The 20,247-nt window shown below is 32.3% G+C and overlaps 1 protein-coding gene and 1 long non-coding RNA gene across 5 annotated transcripts in view; one reads left to right on the top strand and one right to left on the bottom strand.

Moving 5' to 3' along the window:
- Nucleotides 1–1,591: 1,591 nt before the first annotated feature.
- LOC143064788 (uncharacterized) lies at nt 1,592–19,262 on the top strand. 2 transcript variants are annotated; one of them, XR_012975322.1, is made up of 8 exons: nt 1,592–1,715; nt 3,171–3,366; nt 7,020–7,185; nt 8,592–8,689; nt 10,807–10,878; nt 11,731–11,802; nt 12,756–13,179; nt 15,449–19,262. It is a non-coding gene; the product is annotated as an uncharacterized LOC143064788 (long non-coding RNA). The 2 variants fall into 2 exon arrangements; XR_012975321.1 differs by having other exon boundaries at nt 1,604–1,726.
- Nucleotides 19,192–20,247, bottom strand: part of LOC143064785 (solute carrier family 23 member 2-like) — a 31,441-nt gene continuing 30,385 nt past the window's right edge. For all 3 annotated transcript variants that reach the window (XM_076237885.1, XM_076237886.1, XM_076237887.1), the window contains exon 15: nt 19,192–20,122. In XM_076237885.1, coding sequence (XP_076094000.1) covers nt 19,872–20,122 — 251 coding nt within the window. In that variant the 3' untranslated portion in view covers nt 19,192–19,871. The remainder of the gene's footprint in view (nt 20,123–20,247) is intronic.

Raw genomic sequence — 20,247 nt, 5'->3', positions numbered from 1 at the left:
TCGTGCTAAGTGTTGACGTATCTCTGCGGGTAATTTATTTAAAATTACAGGGACAAGAAGTGATCCATAAGTATCGTCTGTCTGTCCGAGTGACTCGAGACCTCTTACATACGTTTCTGTCTTATCATAGTAGTTACGGAGACTAGTAATTGTATTAATTGGAGCCTGTAAATCAAGTAAGGCCTGCATGTAGGTTTGGACGATTTTATGAGTTTGCCCGTATCTTTCCTGGAGTAATGAAATTGCTTTCTCGTAATTTGTGTTCGTCATGGAAAAACCTGCTATAGTTTGTAAAGCTTCGCTTTGTAGAAGGGACTTTAGGTAGTTGAATTTTTGTGCATCACTCAGTGTAGGATTAGTGTGGATCGCGGTTTCATAGGAGTCCCAAAACGATTGCCAGTCTAGTATATCTCCGGTAAATATAGGTAAATTTAACTTTGGTAGCTTGTGATACTCGCTGTTTGCGCTAGACGATGCGCGTGAATTTGAGCTATGCGTATATTGTTGGTTTGCAGATGTTGAAGGTTGACTAATAAATGTAGATGGAACTGATTGTATAAAATTATCGGCGTGAGGGTTCAAATTCGATGAAATAGGTTCATTTGCGGGAAAACTCTGATTTTGAACTGACTTTGACAATTTTGTTATTTGCCGTAATTTATATTCTAAATTGAACATGTACTCATCTGATTCCAGTATTTCCACTGCTACATCTTCATCTGAAGTTTGCTCCAAGATCTTCTCGTTGATGTTCTCTAAAGTTCTTTTCTTCTGAGTGACTACTTCTAATAATGTTGAAATTTCCTCGTAATCCGCTTCGGAACTTTGTTGAATTTCTTCAAATTTCTTCAGGAGTTTCGTTACTGCACCTTTGTGTCCCGCTCGTACGGCTTTCATCTTCGTATCCATTTTCCCTTTTGGTTACGGCACCATAATATCATAAAGTGGGTGATAGAAATAAAAGACGTCTTGACTATTTGATAGATGTATTAGAAAAGCATAGTAACACGTCAAGGTGACGTGACGTTACATAAAGCGCGGTACATAGTAAACGTCCAGTGTGTGGTATTTACGATAGCAAGCTTGTATAATGATTAAAGACAGTCAACAAGAAGATACACATTTTTTATCACACTAAATATCCGTTGAGGGTTCTGATACTCGGGGAAAACAATTTCTACTTTCTTCGAGCATTTGTACCCAGATTTTATTTTAACCTATACAGCTTCATAGACATGTAAATTGTGGGTTTTACAGAGACAGCTAGGTTCCTGTGAGTTCGACCTAAGCGTTCAACGGTGAAGATGAATATCAACTATCAATCTCGAATTAATCCGAGTAGATAGTTAAAGTTAAACTCTTTAATTCCCTGGTTCCGTTCTGGTGTGTAGTGTATATCATAAATGATTTTATTTCGATTAGAATGGAGTCAACAGTATGTCAGTACTTTGCCTAATAAATAAAAATTCCTTTCGGAGTTCTAGTACATGCATGGGTAGTCACATTGTAGGCTGTTACTATAATTGAACCGAATTAAATTGCGACTACTTTGTCATACACTCATGCGAAAAAAAAACTAAAAATATATATTTTTAGAAACCGGGAAATCCTTCAAGCATATTTCCCATTATCAGTCCCTCAATATCAATCCGGAAGTTTGCGTTGTGTATGCATGTAATACTATGATAAATGTGTGTATATCATTATACATAATGGTAAGATTAAAGTAAGTGTTTCAAATTTTTAAATAACAAACTTTAAGAAGTTATATTGTTTTATAGTCGTACTTTCGTTCAGGAAGCATTGTCAAATCGAAAGTAACCTCTCGAAATTTCTCATTCATATGTAATCACTGAAAATATAACACTTATCTTCAAAATATATATGTTGAAAAAAAAATCGCCAGATCGTAAGCCTAGACAGATACTTATTAGTTACTCTACACTTTGATGTAAGCGACATACTTTGGTTTACCAATACAGGTATAGACATATTTATAGCCCCTTTATAGGTTTAATAACAAGTGAGATTGGATATCGCTTGACATCAACTCGAGTTCAATATCAATGTAACAATAAACGAGCATGTGGCCAGTATATTATTACTATTTGAATTAAGTAACCATGGTTGATATCGAGCAATATCCAATTCTCACAAGTTATTCAACTTATTTCTCTTTAAAATGGTCAACTCTCTAATGATCTCTAATATTATGTTAAAGGCATCTCCAACAGTTTAATTCTGACGGTGAGATTTTTGCACTTTAAGATATATAGGCTATGTTTTACCTGCTTCAATCAAATATGTAACAAAAAATGCACCTTCATGTTCTACTTTTTGAGTAAAATTAGGTAGAAATTTCAGATATTTGCTCAAAATTCGGATTGGTGGACGTATTTTCCTCCCGACAGAAATGCATAACGTTATTATTTTAAAAGATAAACACAAGCTGGATTTTTGTTAAATTATTTTCTAAGTTCTCTTTTATATAAGTATCATATAAATTTATGAAGTATTTTGTTTAGAAATAACTAATTAAGATTTATCTAATTTTTATGAAAGTAGAAAAAAAACTTAATTTTTTGCTATATATTTATCAAATTTTAAAAAAAATGCATCATTGAATTTATCATGAAATGTGGTACAAATAATCTTCATATGTAATCAAACCGAATATCATTTTAAAAAAGAGGTGTCAATGAACTTGTTTAAAAGTTAAATAAGTTTGAATGATAAAAATCAGTCGAAAAATGTATCTTTTCCCGATATGTCACAGTTTGACGTCGCGAAAATAAGCTTTTACGCTAGCAACGTCATTACCTCCCCTGTAACTGTAACGTACTGCAAATCGTTGATCTTTGAGTCTGTTTTACATACCAATATGGCGTGACTTCTTGTAACTTTTCTTTTACTTTCACCAATCGTAACTGTAGACTTCGGTAATATATGAAATTGACTAAGCTGTATCTGTGGTGTATTGTTTATTTCGTGAAATTGAATAGGATAGATGTGACTTATCATTAAGTCACCAAACTTTGAAGTATTCATTTATATCTTGTTTATCAGAAGCTTCATCTTATATTCTATTTGCAAATTAACAAAAACATAATCATGACTAACAATGTATTTGTTTACATAAATACTAACGACGTATATTTAAATATTTTCAGAGAACATACGTAACTCTTAGACATTGTTAGTTTCCGTTATCTATAAACATAAATTGAATACTGTATCGTGGGTATTGAGTTGAAGATGTGTTCACGGGAAGATGAGATAGCTAATGAAATAAGAGAAGAGTTTTGTAGACGAGTGATACCATCAGACATAATTAGATATCTGACATGCATCACCATCCAAGATACGGTATGTAACACGCACTGTATAACACATATTTTAATATTTAAAAAAGTAGACATGCACTCTTGCTCACTGTAAAAGTTAACAAACAAACAAGTTTAAATACAATACCAATAAACAAATACAAAACATACATATTTACTGGAATAGATAGGTTCGTAGCAAAGTTTCGAACAAAACAATGGATGGGCCTGAACATTGGGTTTTGATATCAATACTTCAATATATATTAGGCATGCAGATGGAATTGTTACAGATCAGCTGAATCATCTATTGTGAAGGATCCTACAAATTTATGTAAGATGCATTCACAGAAACAATTATATTATAAGTACGTCAGAACCAGTGACGACTCTCTCTCTCTCTCTCTCTCTCTCTCTCTCTCTCTCTCTCTCTCTCTATATATATATATATAGAGATTTGGCAATCACCAATGGCAGTCAGCAGGGTTAAAGAACATCAGTTGTTCGACCTGTTAGTCAAATGCGTTTTGTTTAAATATACTTGAACGTAGTTTTCAATTTAGACTCGTGTGTATATATATATATATATATAAGTACGTCTAAGCCAGTGTCAACTCTACAACAGATTTATCCATCGGATCACCAGCAGTGATGGTGATACATGGCTGTGTACATTATGTTTATACAACTCGTCTAAACATCAACCCAACAATGTTATATCTGTAAATTTGCTTTCGCAAATATTTTGTTCTTCCCTCATCGGGATTCGAACCCATGCTACTGAGATATATATATATATATATATATATATATATATATATCAAACGTCTGAATAATAGTCAACGATTTTTCCCACGTGGGAGCTGGATCGTTACAAGTAACGATACATGTACACAATAAAATAAATTATATAAACGCCTAAAAAGTGTACATAACAAGGGTGTTGTTATGTACACTTTTTAGGCGTTTATATATATATATATATATATATATATATATATATATATATATATATATAAATAAGTCTAACTTTCTATACAAAATATATAGATAGAAAGTGCATGTGTCAAAGAAGTTATCAAATCATTTATACATCTGTCAGATACTAGTATATAGTAATTTAAAAAAATCAATTGATTCCAATCAAAACAATTAATAGCCTGTGCTGCTTCTAAGATGAAAGGCATTAAACTTATTGAACAAACCTGTAGTGGTGGTATGACTTGCACTCTTACAGCTCATAATTTTCTGATGTAAGAAATGCAGTTTCTTTCTGACTCGTTGGTGTCATGAAAGTGGGCGTCTCCTTCAAGTTCAGATTGATCTTCTGTTTCCATGTTTCTTGGTAGTAACTCACTGTCATCCTCAAACGTTTGCTCTAATAGCACGTCTATAATGACATTATCTTCGACATCAGATGAGTATGGATAAACTGTTGTAGGTTTTTTGCAAAGACTAGGTGTGTTCTTGTCGACTTCGATGGTTCCTTCTTATTTTTCTCTATTCACACTAAGTTTTTTTAAAAGTTTTGGTAGTAATAAAAGGAATTCTATCAGATTGGAAAGATTCACCCAAAAAAAAGGAACCTCAAGCTAAGAAGTGTTGAGTTTGTGGTATCAAAATTGAAAATTTATTACAAACAATCAAAATTATGTACCAAAAGGCTTGTGAGTCAGAAAGAAAACTATATCTAGGCTGCGACACAAGTATTTCTAAAACTATCGTTCGAGGAGAGATAATCTTCAAATTCTAAATGATTCGGCGGGCAAATATGTCTTCTTTTCAAATCATACCTGCGTCCTGCATAGAAATGCACCGGTTTGAGGTGAAGTAGTTGTAAAAACAATCCGGATAGAGTTTAAAAGGCTTGATGACGGGGATTCTGATAGCTAGCGGCAAAATAAGATAATCATTCCGGACAGAGGGTTCCAGAAAGGATAACAGCTTTGTCTGGGCTACTTTAAACATGGAATTTAAGTTACAGCATTTTAATAACATTACATGAAAACAAATATCTATTATTGTTCAATATATATCCCCATCATTCGTTTATTCTTAAATTTCGGTAAATGATTAATACAGCACCGTTCACATTTATACCACAACAAAACTTCATCTAACTATACCGGTATCACCAATATTTTTATACGTTGAACAAAAAGAAGTCAGGAAACAAGAATATTACAATACCCTTTTCCTCTCAAATACTAAAAAAAAAACATTGCTCATATTTCTTCAAGTCAACACTTTTTGTCATAATTTATTTGTAGAAATTAAGGAGCATAAATAAATCTTTTAGATTTACCAAGTTACTATACCCCAAACAAAAATGTAAATAAGTATAATATTTTTTACCTGTAGCCCATTTGTCTATCTGTCCTGTTCTTTTCATTGCAACTCCTCTAAAAACCATACATAAGAATTACAGGATAGTTTGTAGATAATTTAAGAACTTTTGTCAATTCACTTTTGTATGAGTTATGAAGATCTGTATTGGTATCTTCCACATCTGGTATAATACCATTACTTATATCCGTTTGATATCTTCTAAGAAACAATAACGACATTTAAACGAAATCTTTTACTAATGGAACTGAAAAGATCCTTAAGTAGTTTATACAGTTTTTGTGGTCATCCCAAGTAAAAAATGATCACCACAAAGAAACATAAATAGAACCATACAAATAGTTGAAGATCCATTGATGGCCTTCGGCTGTTGTCTGCTCTAAGGTCGGGTTGTTGTTTCTTTGACGCATTCCCCATTTACATTCTCAATTTTAAATAGTGCATATGCATGCATGCAGGTACTGAGATACCATCTTGCTTTTTAAAATTGCCTCATAAAATTTCATAATTTTGTTGTATTGCTGCTTTCCAAAATCAAAGTTGTAGAACATATTTTATCAGAATCTTTTGGGAAACCATGCAATAAGTGTCTGCTTCATAAGACACCGTCACAGTCCTGAACATTAACACTTAATATAAAATAAACGACAGTATTGTTACTGTATCACTTGACCAGTGAAAAAATCAAATGAGTTTATACTGACAAAAGTTTTACATACATATATTTAAATAAACAATACAATTCAATATACCTGATAAGCATCACTGTATAATACATAATCACAATTGTATATGGGGTCCACTGACTAAACATCTGTTGATATGGAGATTGATTAGCCATGTACCTTCAGTCATGATTCATTGACTTTAAATATTACATGTTAAAAAGTTTGGCTATTTTATTTCCAGCTTTGCATAATAAAAATTACAAAATGGTGAGACAAATCTGTGATAACAGTTTATCATTAATTTGTCTCAACATTCTAAAAATCGCAGGATTCCATTTCTATGTATTTTGCATGAATACACGAAAAAGAATTGACATTGTATTCCTAAATTTTAAATGATCTATAATTTTTTATATATAATAAATATACGTTTACGTTATAATTTGGTCATCCCTCCCAAAACAAGAAAAGCAAAACAAGTAAACAAGGTAAAATATTAGTGATTCTTTAAAAAAAAAAAACCTGGGATACGTCTTTCAAACCAAACAAAAAGTCAGTTGACTATAATGCCATCTGTTGATATCAAGTAGAAGTTTTCCATTATCAAGGTGTCATTGATATATATTCTTCAGATTTATACAGCAAGTCAATACAAAACTAAATATTTTATAATTAATTACAGGAAAAGGTTCAAGCAGTAGAGAAACAGAATGGAGCAATATCTGGTGCTGAAGCTTTATTAGAGAGGCTTGTTAGACGTCCATATTGGCTACCTGACCTTAAAAGAGTTTTGATGATTCAGGATGTTGGCTTATTGGACTTCGGAGAAAAAATAGAAGAAAAATGCTGTATGTTAATTTTCATCATATGGCATACCGGTATTACAACCACCTATGTTTTAATCACAATACTTGGCAATACAAAAAAAAGTCATTATATAAATAAAGGCAACAGTAGTATACCGCTGTTCGAAATTCATAAATCGATAGAGAAAAAACAAATCCGGGTTACAAACTACCCATCTAATATATAATATTATCTTACCTCCTATAGATTTATAGACATATGATTGGTTAAAGGACTACACGTGGTAACTATGTATATTTGATATAGGGTGTCCTAAAAAATACAGGGTTAGTTACCATACATGGTTAGTTACCATATGGAGTTAGTAAGGAGTTACTTCCCTTTAAAAACAAAAAAGATGCCACATCCTTTTATGAAAACAACACGGTGTTGAGGAAAAATCTGAAAGGATTCAACATGCAGACGAAAAAATTGATGATGAAAGGTTGAAATACGTTTATAAAACAGAAAGCTAACAGGTTGTTATTGTTATGGGCATAGCAAAATTACTTCCTTTTCAATACAAAAAAAAAGAAATCTGAAAGGATTCAACAGACAAAGAAAATATTACATGTAATCAACGATTGAAATAAATTCATAAAATAAATCTTAAGCTAAAAAGTTGTATTTGTTGCCATTCGTTTTCTGTATACACAAATGGAAGTAGGATCTTAATACTAAGTAATGAAGACTTGATCACTTTGATAAGCCACTAGTCAATATACCACATGTGAAGATAGTCGGTTAGACAAATTCGTTACACGGTGTGCTAGTGACCAAATACCTTATATATATGGGGTCAGTAAATTTCATATGGGGAATTTTATTGTGTTTTTTTTTTCATTTGTTTTGAAGAGTTGTCTTCCTATAGAACACTGAATCTAAAGTTATAGTACATACAAGTTAGTTTTAAATTTTCAATAATAGCAATAATATACACCTATTTTATTATTAACAGTAAAATACATTTCATTATTAACAGTAAAATTCATTTTATTATTAACAGTAAAATACAAGAGATCAAATGTATGCATCTAATGTCTGTGTTGTTTGGTTTCACATCAAACCAATAGTTGACCAATAGTGTCAAATAAAAAAAAATACAGTCTTTCAAATAGTTGACATTAATAAAGATTAATTTTACCAGTATTTTATGTCCTTTTTGGTCATAAATTTCCTCTCGTATTCAGGGTACTATAAATCCTTTGCTTTAAAACAAAATATTTGAACGTTCCTGAGGAAAATATATCAAGAAAAACGAATCAGACTCGCCAATTTATTGTGTTTTATTGTTTGTTTTAAGAACAGATTAGCAAAAACTGAGATCCAAAATCAGAGCCTTCAAGATAGTGGTCTCTATCTGAAAGATATTTTATTATGGAAGTTTATTGATATAATTAAATTGCAGGTCAATTTAATGTCACAGTTGGTGCAATAGGAGAGTGCATAAATGGACATGGATGTGGAGAAGAACAAACTCTTGTTAAATCACCATCAACGGAGAGGGTAAGTAAATTATTACCAATGCAGTATTTTTTACAGTCGTATTTGTCTTTAGCAGTCCCTAAACTTCTTTTTAAAATATATCAATCTTCCCGAAGGGGCAATAAAAAAAAATGTGTCTAAAATGGCATTACAGGACTATATAAAGCCAAAATATTCAATCTTAGAAAAAATGTTCCAAGAAAACCAATAAAATTAAGTACATTTTATCTCCAGGTTCCTAATAAATGCTACCAAAGTACAATTAAGGACCATGTTTGAAGGTGGTTCGAGCAAAGGCATATAATTCCAGAGATTAGAAACCTCATGAAATTGCTTTATAAGTACTTATGAAATATCATACTGCCACTTTATTATTATTTTTACTTGCACAACCTTTTCACGTATTGACATATCAATTATTTAAAGGAAGTTCAACAATATAGTTTGAAATTATTAAGAACTTATCTTTGTTATATATAAATGGCAAGTTATAAGTCAATTCATGACAAAATATTGAAAATTCAACACTGTCACAAACCAGCTGTGTTATGTGGACGTTCAATTCATCTTGATTGTTTTAAAAGATACCTTCATTATGAAAAAGGTAAAAAGTGAAGATATGAATGAAGTCTACATACCCGATGTTGTGTTTTTTTTCGCGAATATTTTTTTCTTTCTTTCTATTGATACCAAAAAATTAGACAAATTGTTTGCCCAATTAGAATGAAAAAAATAACAATGATCAGTAATAAATAGTTCTTAAATACCCACCTGTTGTATGCCCCCATTCTCTTTATTAGAAAAAAAAACAACAAAAAAACATAGGAAATATTGAATATTTTCAAAACGCTCCTTAGTTGGTCACTTGATACTTTTAACATGGAATATTGCTGAAATTAATTTCTTTTTGTCCAAACATATCAACTGCAACGAAAATTGGGAAAATTTGTTTGCATGTCTAATGTGTAATAAGTAATTAATTAAAATGATGTATGTGTATTCTTTCATACCCTCCGTACGTTCACAAGTTCAACAAACTGATGAAACCATGTACAATAATATATGTGTACACATGATGAAACATGTTTCTTAAAAAACGACGTTGTTTTAAGCTTTTCTTTTGGAACGACAGTGCATATTCATACTTTCTATAGTATAGAAAGTCCCTGTTTGAGACGACACAAGATTTAAATTCTATCTGTAGGCCTAATAACATTAACGGTACCAATTTATCCTGCACCAGATGCGCATTTCGACAATACATGTCTCTTCAGTGATGCTCGTGGCCAAAATATTTGAAATCCAAAGCTTATATAAAAGTTTAAGAGCTATAAACCAAAAGGTCCAAAAAGTATAGCCAAATCCGTGAAAGGAATCAGAGCTTTCCATGAGGGAGATACATTCCTTAATTTATAATAATTTCTAACATTTTGTAACAGCAAATTTTAATAACACAAAAAATCCGTATTTTCATGCCAGTACCGAAGAACTGGCTACTGGGCTGGTGATACCCTCGGGGACTGACAGTCCACCAGCAGAGGCATCGACCCAGTGGTAGTAATAATACAAACGGTTCCTTTTTTCCTGCACCATATGCGCATTTCGACAATAAATGTCAGTGATGCTCATGGCCAAACTATTTGAAATCCAAAGCTTATATAAAAGATGAAGTGTAATGTTTTCGTAATCTTAATCGAAGGTGTATGATAGTGTCATAACTTACTGGCTACAAGGTAACCATTATGTGTCCTTCTATGGAACGGACGGAAAATTTAGCTAGAAGTTATTTTATGGAGTCATTTCAGATTTTACCGTTATGATGCAGCGGATATGAATATTTCATTTTTATTGGACAAGGATGTCTTTTATCTGGATGCGAAATGATCGAGGAAAATTCAACTTGATTAAATCATTGAATGAGAAAAAGGACTCGTTATACGAATTGTATCTGAAATTATTGAATTGATTATTACAATACCTGGAGATTTTCAAAGAAAATAAACACAAGAGAATTTGTCCGACAATATATCTTTGTAATGCAAGTAAAAAATTCTAACGGACCAGTCACATAAAATAATTTTCAGACCGATAAAACACTGTTTTCATTATTTTAAGAAGCACTAATTACTATTTTGTAGCCAATTGAATCACTGACCACCGGTCAGCAACAAGAATCAGATGCAGATCTTCGACAACGTGTGATACCCGAGGTAATGAATTACGCAGATCAAATTAACACAAAAATGAACGACAAACTAATCCGTAAATGTATTGATTTATGTCAAGTTATAAGTCAAATATATGTATATAAAGCAAAATATTGATTAAATCATTGAATGAGAAAACGGACTCATTATACGAATTGTATCTGAAATTATTGATTTGATTATCAGAATACTAAAAACTAATGTTTATACTAACAAGTTTTTCAAAGGAAATAAACGCAAGAATTTTTTTTGGACAATTATGCCCTTTAAATGCAAGTGAGAAATTCTAACGGACCAGTCACATTAAATCATTTTTAGATCTGGAAATAATTTCAGACTGATAAAACACTGTGTTCATTATTTTAAAAAGCACTAATTACTATATTGAATCACTGTCCACTGGTCAGCAACAAGAATCAAATGCAGATCTTCGAAAACGTGTGATACCCGAGGTAATGAATTACGCAGATCAAATCAACACAAAAATTAACAACAAAATAATCCGCAAATGTATTGCTTTATGTCATGTTATAAGTCAAATACATGTATAAACAAATATTAAAAATTCAACAATGTCACAAAACCAGCTGTGATATGTAGACGTTTAATTCACCTTGATTGCTTAAAATTCCTTTGTAATGAGAAAAGTGAAGAGATAATTGAATTCTAAATATCTTGTGCTTTTTTCGAATAGTTGTGCTTTTTTTCTATCGATACTAAAAAAGTAGACAAAGTTGTTTGCTCATTTAAAATGAAAAAAATAATTATAATTACAAAACTTGAAACTAATGTTTGATCATGTTTGATAAAACACTGTTTTCATTATTTTAAAAAGCACTAATTACTATATTGTAGCCAATTGAATCACTGCCCACTGGTCAGCAACAAGAATCAAATGTAGATCTTCGAGAACGTGTGATACCCGAGGTAATGCATTACGCAGATCAAATCATCTAAAAAATGAACGACAAAATAATTCCCAAATTTATTGCTTTATGTCAAGTTATAAGTCAAATACATGATCATACATGTATTAACACAATATTGAAAATTCAAGAATGTCACAAAATTAGCTGTGATATTTGGACTATTAATTCACCTTGATTGCTGAAGATACCTTAATAATGAGAAAAGTGAAAAGTGAAGAGATAATTGAATTCTAAATATGTTGTGCCTTTTTTTGAATATTTGTGCTTTTTTTTTTTTTTTATTGTTACCAAAAAGTAGACAAAATTGTTTGCCCATTTCGAATGAAAAAAATAAAGATTAAAAAGATATATACCCAACAGCAAGTGAAATGCCACGTAGAATAAATAGTTCTAAAATACCCATATGTTGTATACCCCATTCTCTTTAATAAAGAAGAAGCATTTAAATATTGAATATTGTCAAATATAACTGATTGGCTACAAGATAACCATTATGTTTTCCTATATGGAACGAACGGAATATTAAGTTTGAGATTATAACTTATGATTACTTTTACGGAGTCATTTAACTTTCATAGAGAATCATATTTTACCGTTTTGATGCAGCTGATATAAGTATTTTCATCTTTATTGGCCAACGATAGATTTATCTGGATACGGAATGATTTAAATTTTTCAAGGATAATTCAATATAAATCATTGTATGTAATACACGGTCAAGATATCATTATACGAATTTACCTAAAATTATTGAATTGATTATTACAAAACTTGAAAATAATATTCAAAATAACAAGTGTTTTTCAAAGAAAATAAACACATGAAAATTTGTTATAAAAGTGAGAGTTCTAATGAACCAGTCAATTAAATCATTTTTAGATCTAGAAATAATTTCAGAATGATTAAACACTGTTTTCATTATTATAAAATGCATTAATTACTATATTGTAGCCAACTGTATCACTGCCCGTCGTTCAGCAACAAGAATCAACTTCAGATCTTCGAGCGCGTGTGATATTAAAGTTGTATGATAAATTGTTTGATACGATTCAAACTAGAGATGATTTACCTGAGGTAATGAATTACGCAGATCAAATCATCGCAAAAATGAACGACAACATAATCCGCAAATGTATTGTTTTATCGTTCAGGATGGAGACAGTAGAGAAATTAGATGCTTTCTGGAACCTATATCACTCGGGTGGACTCGTTTCAGCTTTAGCACGAGATATTCTTACACCGCGGAGGCGCCAACAGATGACGATAGAGGCACAAAGTAACGGCATAGAACTGTCAGATGAGGACTTCCAAATTCAAGTTTATATCAAAGAAAGTGACTACATATTTGTACGTGATATTCTGACTCACAAAAATGGTAAGATAACAACGTATATACTAAGAGTCGTATCCTATTCTTCTAATTTAATGCAGTGGATACGAATGTTTGAGATTACTTTTAACAAGATGCGGAATGATTTCCGCGTAATTTCAACTCAAATCGCAGTACGACATGGTCATACGTTATCCTAATGCTAGGTAAACCTCAGTGTACATAGTTGAGCAACAAGTTTCCTTTGCATGTATTCGAAAGCTTGTAATATTGCAAATGTTTGACGAACTATTTGAATTCAGTCCATTAAGGTAGAGGGAGGTCAATCTTTAAAGCGAAGGAACATTTCAAAAATCTGCAAAAATGTAGTTACTAAGTGCATCACTGTTTGTGATAACCTGTGGTGCGTGTTGTTGATGGAAGATGTTTACTGTTTTGCGATTTGCATGTTGTGTCGACCATTATATTATATGTATGTGCGTTTCTCTGTGATGAGTGTTTGAGTGCGTATTTGTGCTGTATTTCTGTCACGTTGTGTTGTCATTTCAGTATTTCTGTAACACTGTAATATAGGCGAGAGGTTTGACTAGCCATAAAACCAGGTTCAACCCACCATTACTTTAAATGTCATGTACCAAGTCTGGAATATGGTTGTTGTTATCAAATAGTTCGTTTCTATATATGTTGTCGTTTTTTTGTTGCACTTCAGTGTTCTTGTTGTTATTTGTTTTTCTTATAGTTGATGTGATTCCCTCGGTTTTAGTTTGTATCCCGGATATATTATCTTTCGAACTATTTATGACTTGTTAACACCGGTATACTACTGTTGCATTTATTTATAGCATGCCTTTTAAAAATATAAAAAATATAGCAGTAAATGTTTCAGAGAAAAAAACAACCTTATAGAACCTTGTTTTTAGTGGATTTGAAATAACAGTCTAAAAGTTATCATATATGACAATATACAACATCAACCGTCTTTATTGATGATGTTTACCTTTATTCTGATTTTTTTTCTTTAAATGTTTTCCTCAAAGTCTGTATAGTTTTAATGTTTTCAGTTTTTCATGATTTCAATTAAATAATCGCTGACCATTTAAATCAATTAATTACTGATTTAATCGTATAAAATGATTTAGCCCCTCAAGAAAGAAAGGGTCTAACTTAAATCAATAATATATTTGAAAAATAAGTCAAAATATAGTTTATATATTCTTTTATCAAATTTTATAAAAATATCGGTCAATTAGGTTGTGTCCTAAAGTATGTTTTCAAAAAAATAAAGAACACATTAAGCAAGTTACATTTTCCGAGGAATCTCTTTATATGGCGGAGTTGAGGAAACAAATCGTAAGGGTTCTGCGGAACCAAGTGTCTCGCCTCTTTTTGCTGTTAATGGCAGGCTTAACAAAAATGAGGGTAAAATCAATAACAATATTCTTCTCGATACTATTTTTTGATTGCAAGAAGCTTCTATCCAAGTTAAATCCAGGATAGTTTTTGAATTTCATAAATGTTTTAAAAACTTTAACTGCAGACTGTATGTAATGTTAACTGGAAGAAAAAAGTCCATTTATAAGTAAAATACGGATAAACAGGTTCAAAATTTAACAAAATGTTCTTCTAGATACCGGCTTTTGATCATAAACAAGCTTCTGGCCATTTAAGTACACATCCAGGATAGTTTAAGAAAGTTATTAAGATTTTAAAACTTTAACCACAGAGTGATTGTAATGTTTCCCGGCAGAAAAACTAAGTCCATTTAAAAGTAAAATACGGAAAGACAGGAATTTTATTTTTACAAAATTTACTTCTGGATGATATCTTATGATCATAAAAAAACCTCTGTCCATGTTAGGTAGAAATCCAGGATAGTTTAAGAAAGTTATTAAAATTTCAAAACACTTTAACCACAGAGTGGATATTTGTGGACGCCGCAGCTGACGACGACGGAATGTAGGATCGCTATGTCTCACTTGCTCGACCTAAGTTGAAGGCTCGACAAAAATCCGACAAAAATTATTCTGTTTATGTTAACACAGTCATAAAATTCTAATGGTATATCCTTTAAGGTCCTAAATATGAATTAAATTTTCCCTCAAAACTTACACATAACCATCTTCGCTAGCCAAGGGTTACGATCCAAACCATTGGCTAGCGAAGATGACACATAACATGAATGATCTAAACCGATTGTTTTTTTGGTACGCTAGATTAATGGCATCTTAATCTTAAAGACATATAAACAACATACAATAAACAAGATGTGCTTATTTTGCGTATGTTAAAATAATTGTATATATTTTTTTTTCAGAACCACTGGTACCAAGAAATACAATGGAATCTGTCATTCTTCATGGGACAGGAAGTTCTTTTCAAACACAACACGACAAAAACATAGCGCTGAGAGAATACCAAAGAATTTTATCTTTCAGAATGCTCCAAATGTTCGATGATCCATTTGTCCGAGATTCCATTCCTGAATATTTGGTACAGCTGGCAAAGTTAGGTGCATTTGAGGCGGTGCAGCTTTTTTATCAATCAATTATTGACAAGTTAGAAACCGAGTTCCACGGTGATTTAGGAAACCATAAGGTATACTTTCTGGCTTACATTCTTAGCAGCACCGACAATCATGAATATCAATTTACTCACAATGGCGACAATGTAGAACTTCAGGTAGAGGATCAGCGTATTAGCTTTAATCAAGATGAATGGAAGACTTGTTTGAATTATTTGATGGTTATTTCCAACAAAATCAGATTCAACAGTACGCTAGTTATGACTTTTCTTGCTGTTAAGCATGCAAGTCAAATTCTTACTGAAAGCAATCGGAATGCTGCATGGTCAAAGCTGTCAAAAATAGAGATGTTCCCTATAATTGCAGGAGCACATTTTGAACCATACCAAATAGCAAGCCTTGCTGATAACGACCATTTTACCCATTCAGCTATTTTTGAATATATGTTCTACAAATTACTTTTAAGTGACAAGATACATCATGAATCATTAGGAAATTTGGATTGTCTCAATTTTGAGTTAGAAAGGGAAACGGTATATCTCCTTAACCGTATCATGACGGAAGGAACCAAATTCAAAACATTACTTTACGCACCAGAAAAGGCAAGGATAATCAAGGAATCCGATTCAGAGCCGGTCAAAGATGCACCAGAAAACACAGGTGGTAAGGTAATTAATAAATTTCCAACAATTACTTTACATAAGCCATCCAGCGATTTTGATAAAATGGAAATATTCTGGTTTAATGACAAAAAAATCATTGCTAACCGCATCTGTTTACCTGAATATACAGACACTACCATGTCATTCATTTTAGCAATTGCACAAGGGATCAACTTACATGGATCAGGAGAAGTTAAAGGGGAAATCTGCATAGATCCAGCAGAAGTCGAAAGAAAATCAAGAGTTAGAACAAAATTGCCATTAACACATGAACACTTCAGACAAGTGTTTGTTGTCAGCTATCGTGTCGTTTGTCATGACGTCAATGGCATTACTGGGTCCATGCCATCTAAGGAGGATTATGAGGAGAAGTTGTCCAGCAAAAGAAGCACTTTCAAGTCGGTCGGTCCGTTAGTGATGGATTTAACTTCTGTGCCAGTGAGAGACGCAGATATTGTATCACTGCAGAATGCATTTATAAATGGACTAGACGTTAACGAACTGAATCTGTCTGAAACTGGAATTGATGTTTTACAAGCTTACAAGTTATGCAAAGCTCTAATGTCAAGTAATATCACTCAGCTGATTCTAAATGACAATAAACTTTATACAAGAAAGATTGATTATAACAAAGAATTGGGTTTAAGGAACCTGCCGAGTCTTGAGGTGTTGGAAATGCGCAACTGCGAGTTAGGAGATGAAGGTATGGCGGCATTGAAAACTGAGCTTGCACAGTTGAGGAACCTTAGAAGCATAGACGTTTCAAAAAATGATTTAACTGATATTGGACTTAAAACATTATGCCAGTCACTGTTAAATAACACTGGCATCAGAGCCTTGAGAATTCATGAAAACAATTTTGGTCCTAATGGTGGATTGATTCTCTCAATGTTAGTTGAAGGTTTGCATTTCCTTGAAATCATCAATGTCTGTTATTGTGGTTTGGGGGATGATGGTACTGAAGATTTAGCAAACGCCCTCCAAAGCAAACCGTTAAAGAAAATAAATATTCGATGTAACAATGTTAGTCAAAAAGGCGCTATAAAGTTCTTCAGGTTAATCAAAGAAAGCAGTCATTTGAATCATTTCGAATTCGGAAAAAACGAAGTGGGGATAGTACATCGACAGATAGGAACAGGAGCCGTTGCAGTTCCGGTTGATGAATCAGATGAAGTTAGTGAAGTATTTGTAGACATGTTGAAATCATGTGCAAAGTCTATCGAATATTTAGGTCTGTGGCAGTGTGGCATCGGTAACACAAGCATCTTCGATAATCCGAAAGTACTTTCAGATTTTTCTGAGCTCACTGAAATAATTTTACAGGCAAATGAATTGCAAGACAAACACGCAACCGCAATTGGCCAGTCAATGTCATCATTACCCAGGCTACAGTCTCTCATGCTACGCTCAAATAACATTGGACCGAAAGGTGCAGCCGATTTAATTGATGGCATTGAGAAATGTCCATCTCTACGAACAATTATTTTGGATCGGAACAAAATCAATGACTTTGACACTTTGAAAAAAATGGTAGAAGTTTCTGCGAAATCTCTTCCATATTTACAAAAGCTTGATGTGTCATACAATGTTGAAATGCTTGTTACTGCTAGAGAAGATGTTAAGTATAAAATGTTACTAGAAACGGCAAGAACATGTCTACGCGATGCAGATGTTGAAGAAGGAGAGATGCAAACAAGAATCGAGGGTACAAGTTCGTTAATGTTGACGCAAGAAGAACCGAAAAGAAGCAAAACTACAATTATTGTGATATGAATGAACACAATTTACATTGTTTGTTTTTTGTCTTTATACCCCATTGTGCTGATTTTGAGTAGTTTAGTTCTGTTTATATATAATCAATAATATGCACTGTACCTCATTTTTATATTTTACACAAATGCTAGAAGGGAACTTGTATGACGCAATACTAGTGTTGCACATGCAAATTCAAGCCTGGCGAAGTTTTATTCAAAAGGTCATGTTCAGGATCAAGCTATAGGGAACGAAATTGGGATTACGACAATAAGAACATATCCGCTGTCATCTGTGAAACAGATATTCCATAAGGGTCAACTTACTTGTGATTGATTCCATAAAATTTACGAAGGGATGATTTCAACTTCGCCCCTTGGAACTCTTGGTTTTATATCTTCCTTGTGAGCAGCAACCCTCTATCAAGGAAATCATAATAGGAAGTACAAGCCCTTGGAAATTGTATCAAATGGGAGATATATACTCCGTACGCAGGCGTATAATAAATGCAGTATTTCAAGACAAGGGATGAGATAAGCAAATGTTTTAAAACCGTAAAATACCGTCTGATTTGAGACACACTTATTGAGAATTCAAATTGGAGAACCAAAAAAAGGACAAACTGGGATCACCGGATGATCAGTTGTGTCTTGTGGAATCTAGTTTTTAAGTAACTGCAGTCAGTACGTTAGAAGGATTTTGATTGTCAAATATTCATTTTATTCAAGCATTTTAAAACCTTTTGCACATGAGCGTTTTTTTTTCTATAGGCTCTATTATAAAACTAAATCTAACGCTGAATGTAATATGATTCGACCAAATATTAATAATGTACTAATATGCTATCTAGGAAACATTAAAAATAACATTGAGGTAATAATTTTAAATCAAAAAGTAACATATCTCCATCGTGAAAGTCTCGGATTTCTTGTCAGGATTTGGCTATAAGTTTGGTCCTTTTTGGTTTGATATGCTCTTCAACATTTATAATATATATTGGATACTCATATAATTTGGCCATGAGCGTCACTGAAGCGCAATAGTGTATTCGAATTTGCACCTTTTAGGTTATTTCTAAATACACATTATATGTATACAGGATGTATGTGATATATCTAAATATAATTTTGATGATATAGTTTATTAGTGATATGTTGTCATGCATATAAAATAAAAGATAAATACATTTTAAATACGCTATGCTCATTATAAACACTTTGATGCCCGGGTTTCGAAGTGAGAGAGGAGTTTAGAACCTTATTTTGCTTAATGGTGTTTCACAACCAAATTTCAAACAAAATTGATAGATATGTTGGAAGTTTAAACCTCAAGTTCTTTACTATACTGTGAATATTATGGTACAACAATGGAATCGACGTAAGGATACGCCATATTTGTGTTTGAGTTACTTACCATAGCAAGAACCAAGTAAATATTTACAAAAATAGATGCTGTTATAATTGATCAAACTATACTAAATAATTGACTTTCGCTCTCATTATATATTTGCAAAATCATGCAAAAATCGCCAACAAGTTACTTCATAAAATCGTGGAACTTATACTTTATGTATTTGGTTAAGATTTGCATCGTTTCAACTTTAGAATAGACATACATGCAAATGTTTCACCTGGTAAAAATTCAGTAAAATAAAAGGCAAGTAAGATCCTTATCGTATCATCATCTTTGCCTTTTCTCTAAACAAACATAGCTTTATTTCCAAATCGATTATTCAGTCTTACACTCTTCATTATTGTCCATCAGCATGATTTGAAGTTTTAACTATAGAAAAAATAACTTGATCAAAGTTTTTCACATATGACATTGTCTATGCCGTCTTTTTGAGTTTCAGTGTTTTCCTCCTTTAAGTTATTTTTACGACAGTTGCATTGTAATGGTGTATATGTTGGACAGAATGGTAAGTGTCTCAGAAATGAGATTTTATCTAAAAATGGTTGTATAAAGGGAAGGTCGTATGTTGGGTCACGTTTTGAATCATCTACATCAACGTCATGCTTTCTCATCTTATGGATTCCTCTTTCTTCAACTGTACCTGAGAAAGAAAAAAATGAAGATCTATTCAAAACTGCCAAATTGATATAAGTTTGTAAATGATACCAGGTTAATTTGTTACTGCTCATACACATGAAGCAGGTATTTTCATTGAATTGTCTTAAT

This window comes from Mytilus galloprovincialis, chromosome 2 (assembly GCF_965363235.1).
Source record: "Mytilus galloprovincialis chromosome 2, xbMytGall1.hap1.1, whole genome shotgun sequence".
NCBI classification, from domain to species: domain Eukaryota; kingdom Metazoa; phylum Mollusca; class Bivalvia; order Mytilida; family Mytilidae; genus Mytilus; species Mytilus galloprovincialis.
This window is presented reverse-complemented; position numbering and strand designations above follow the sequence as displayed.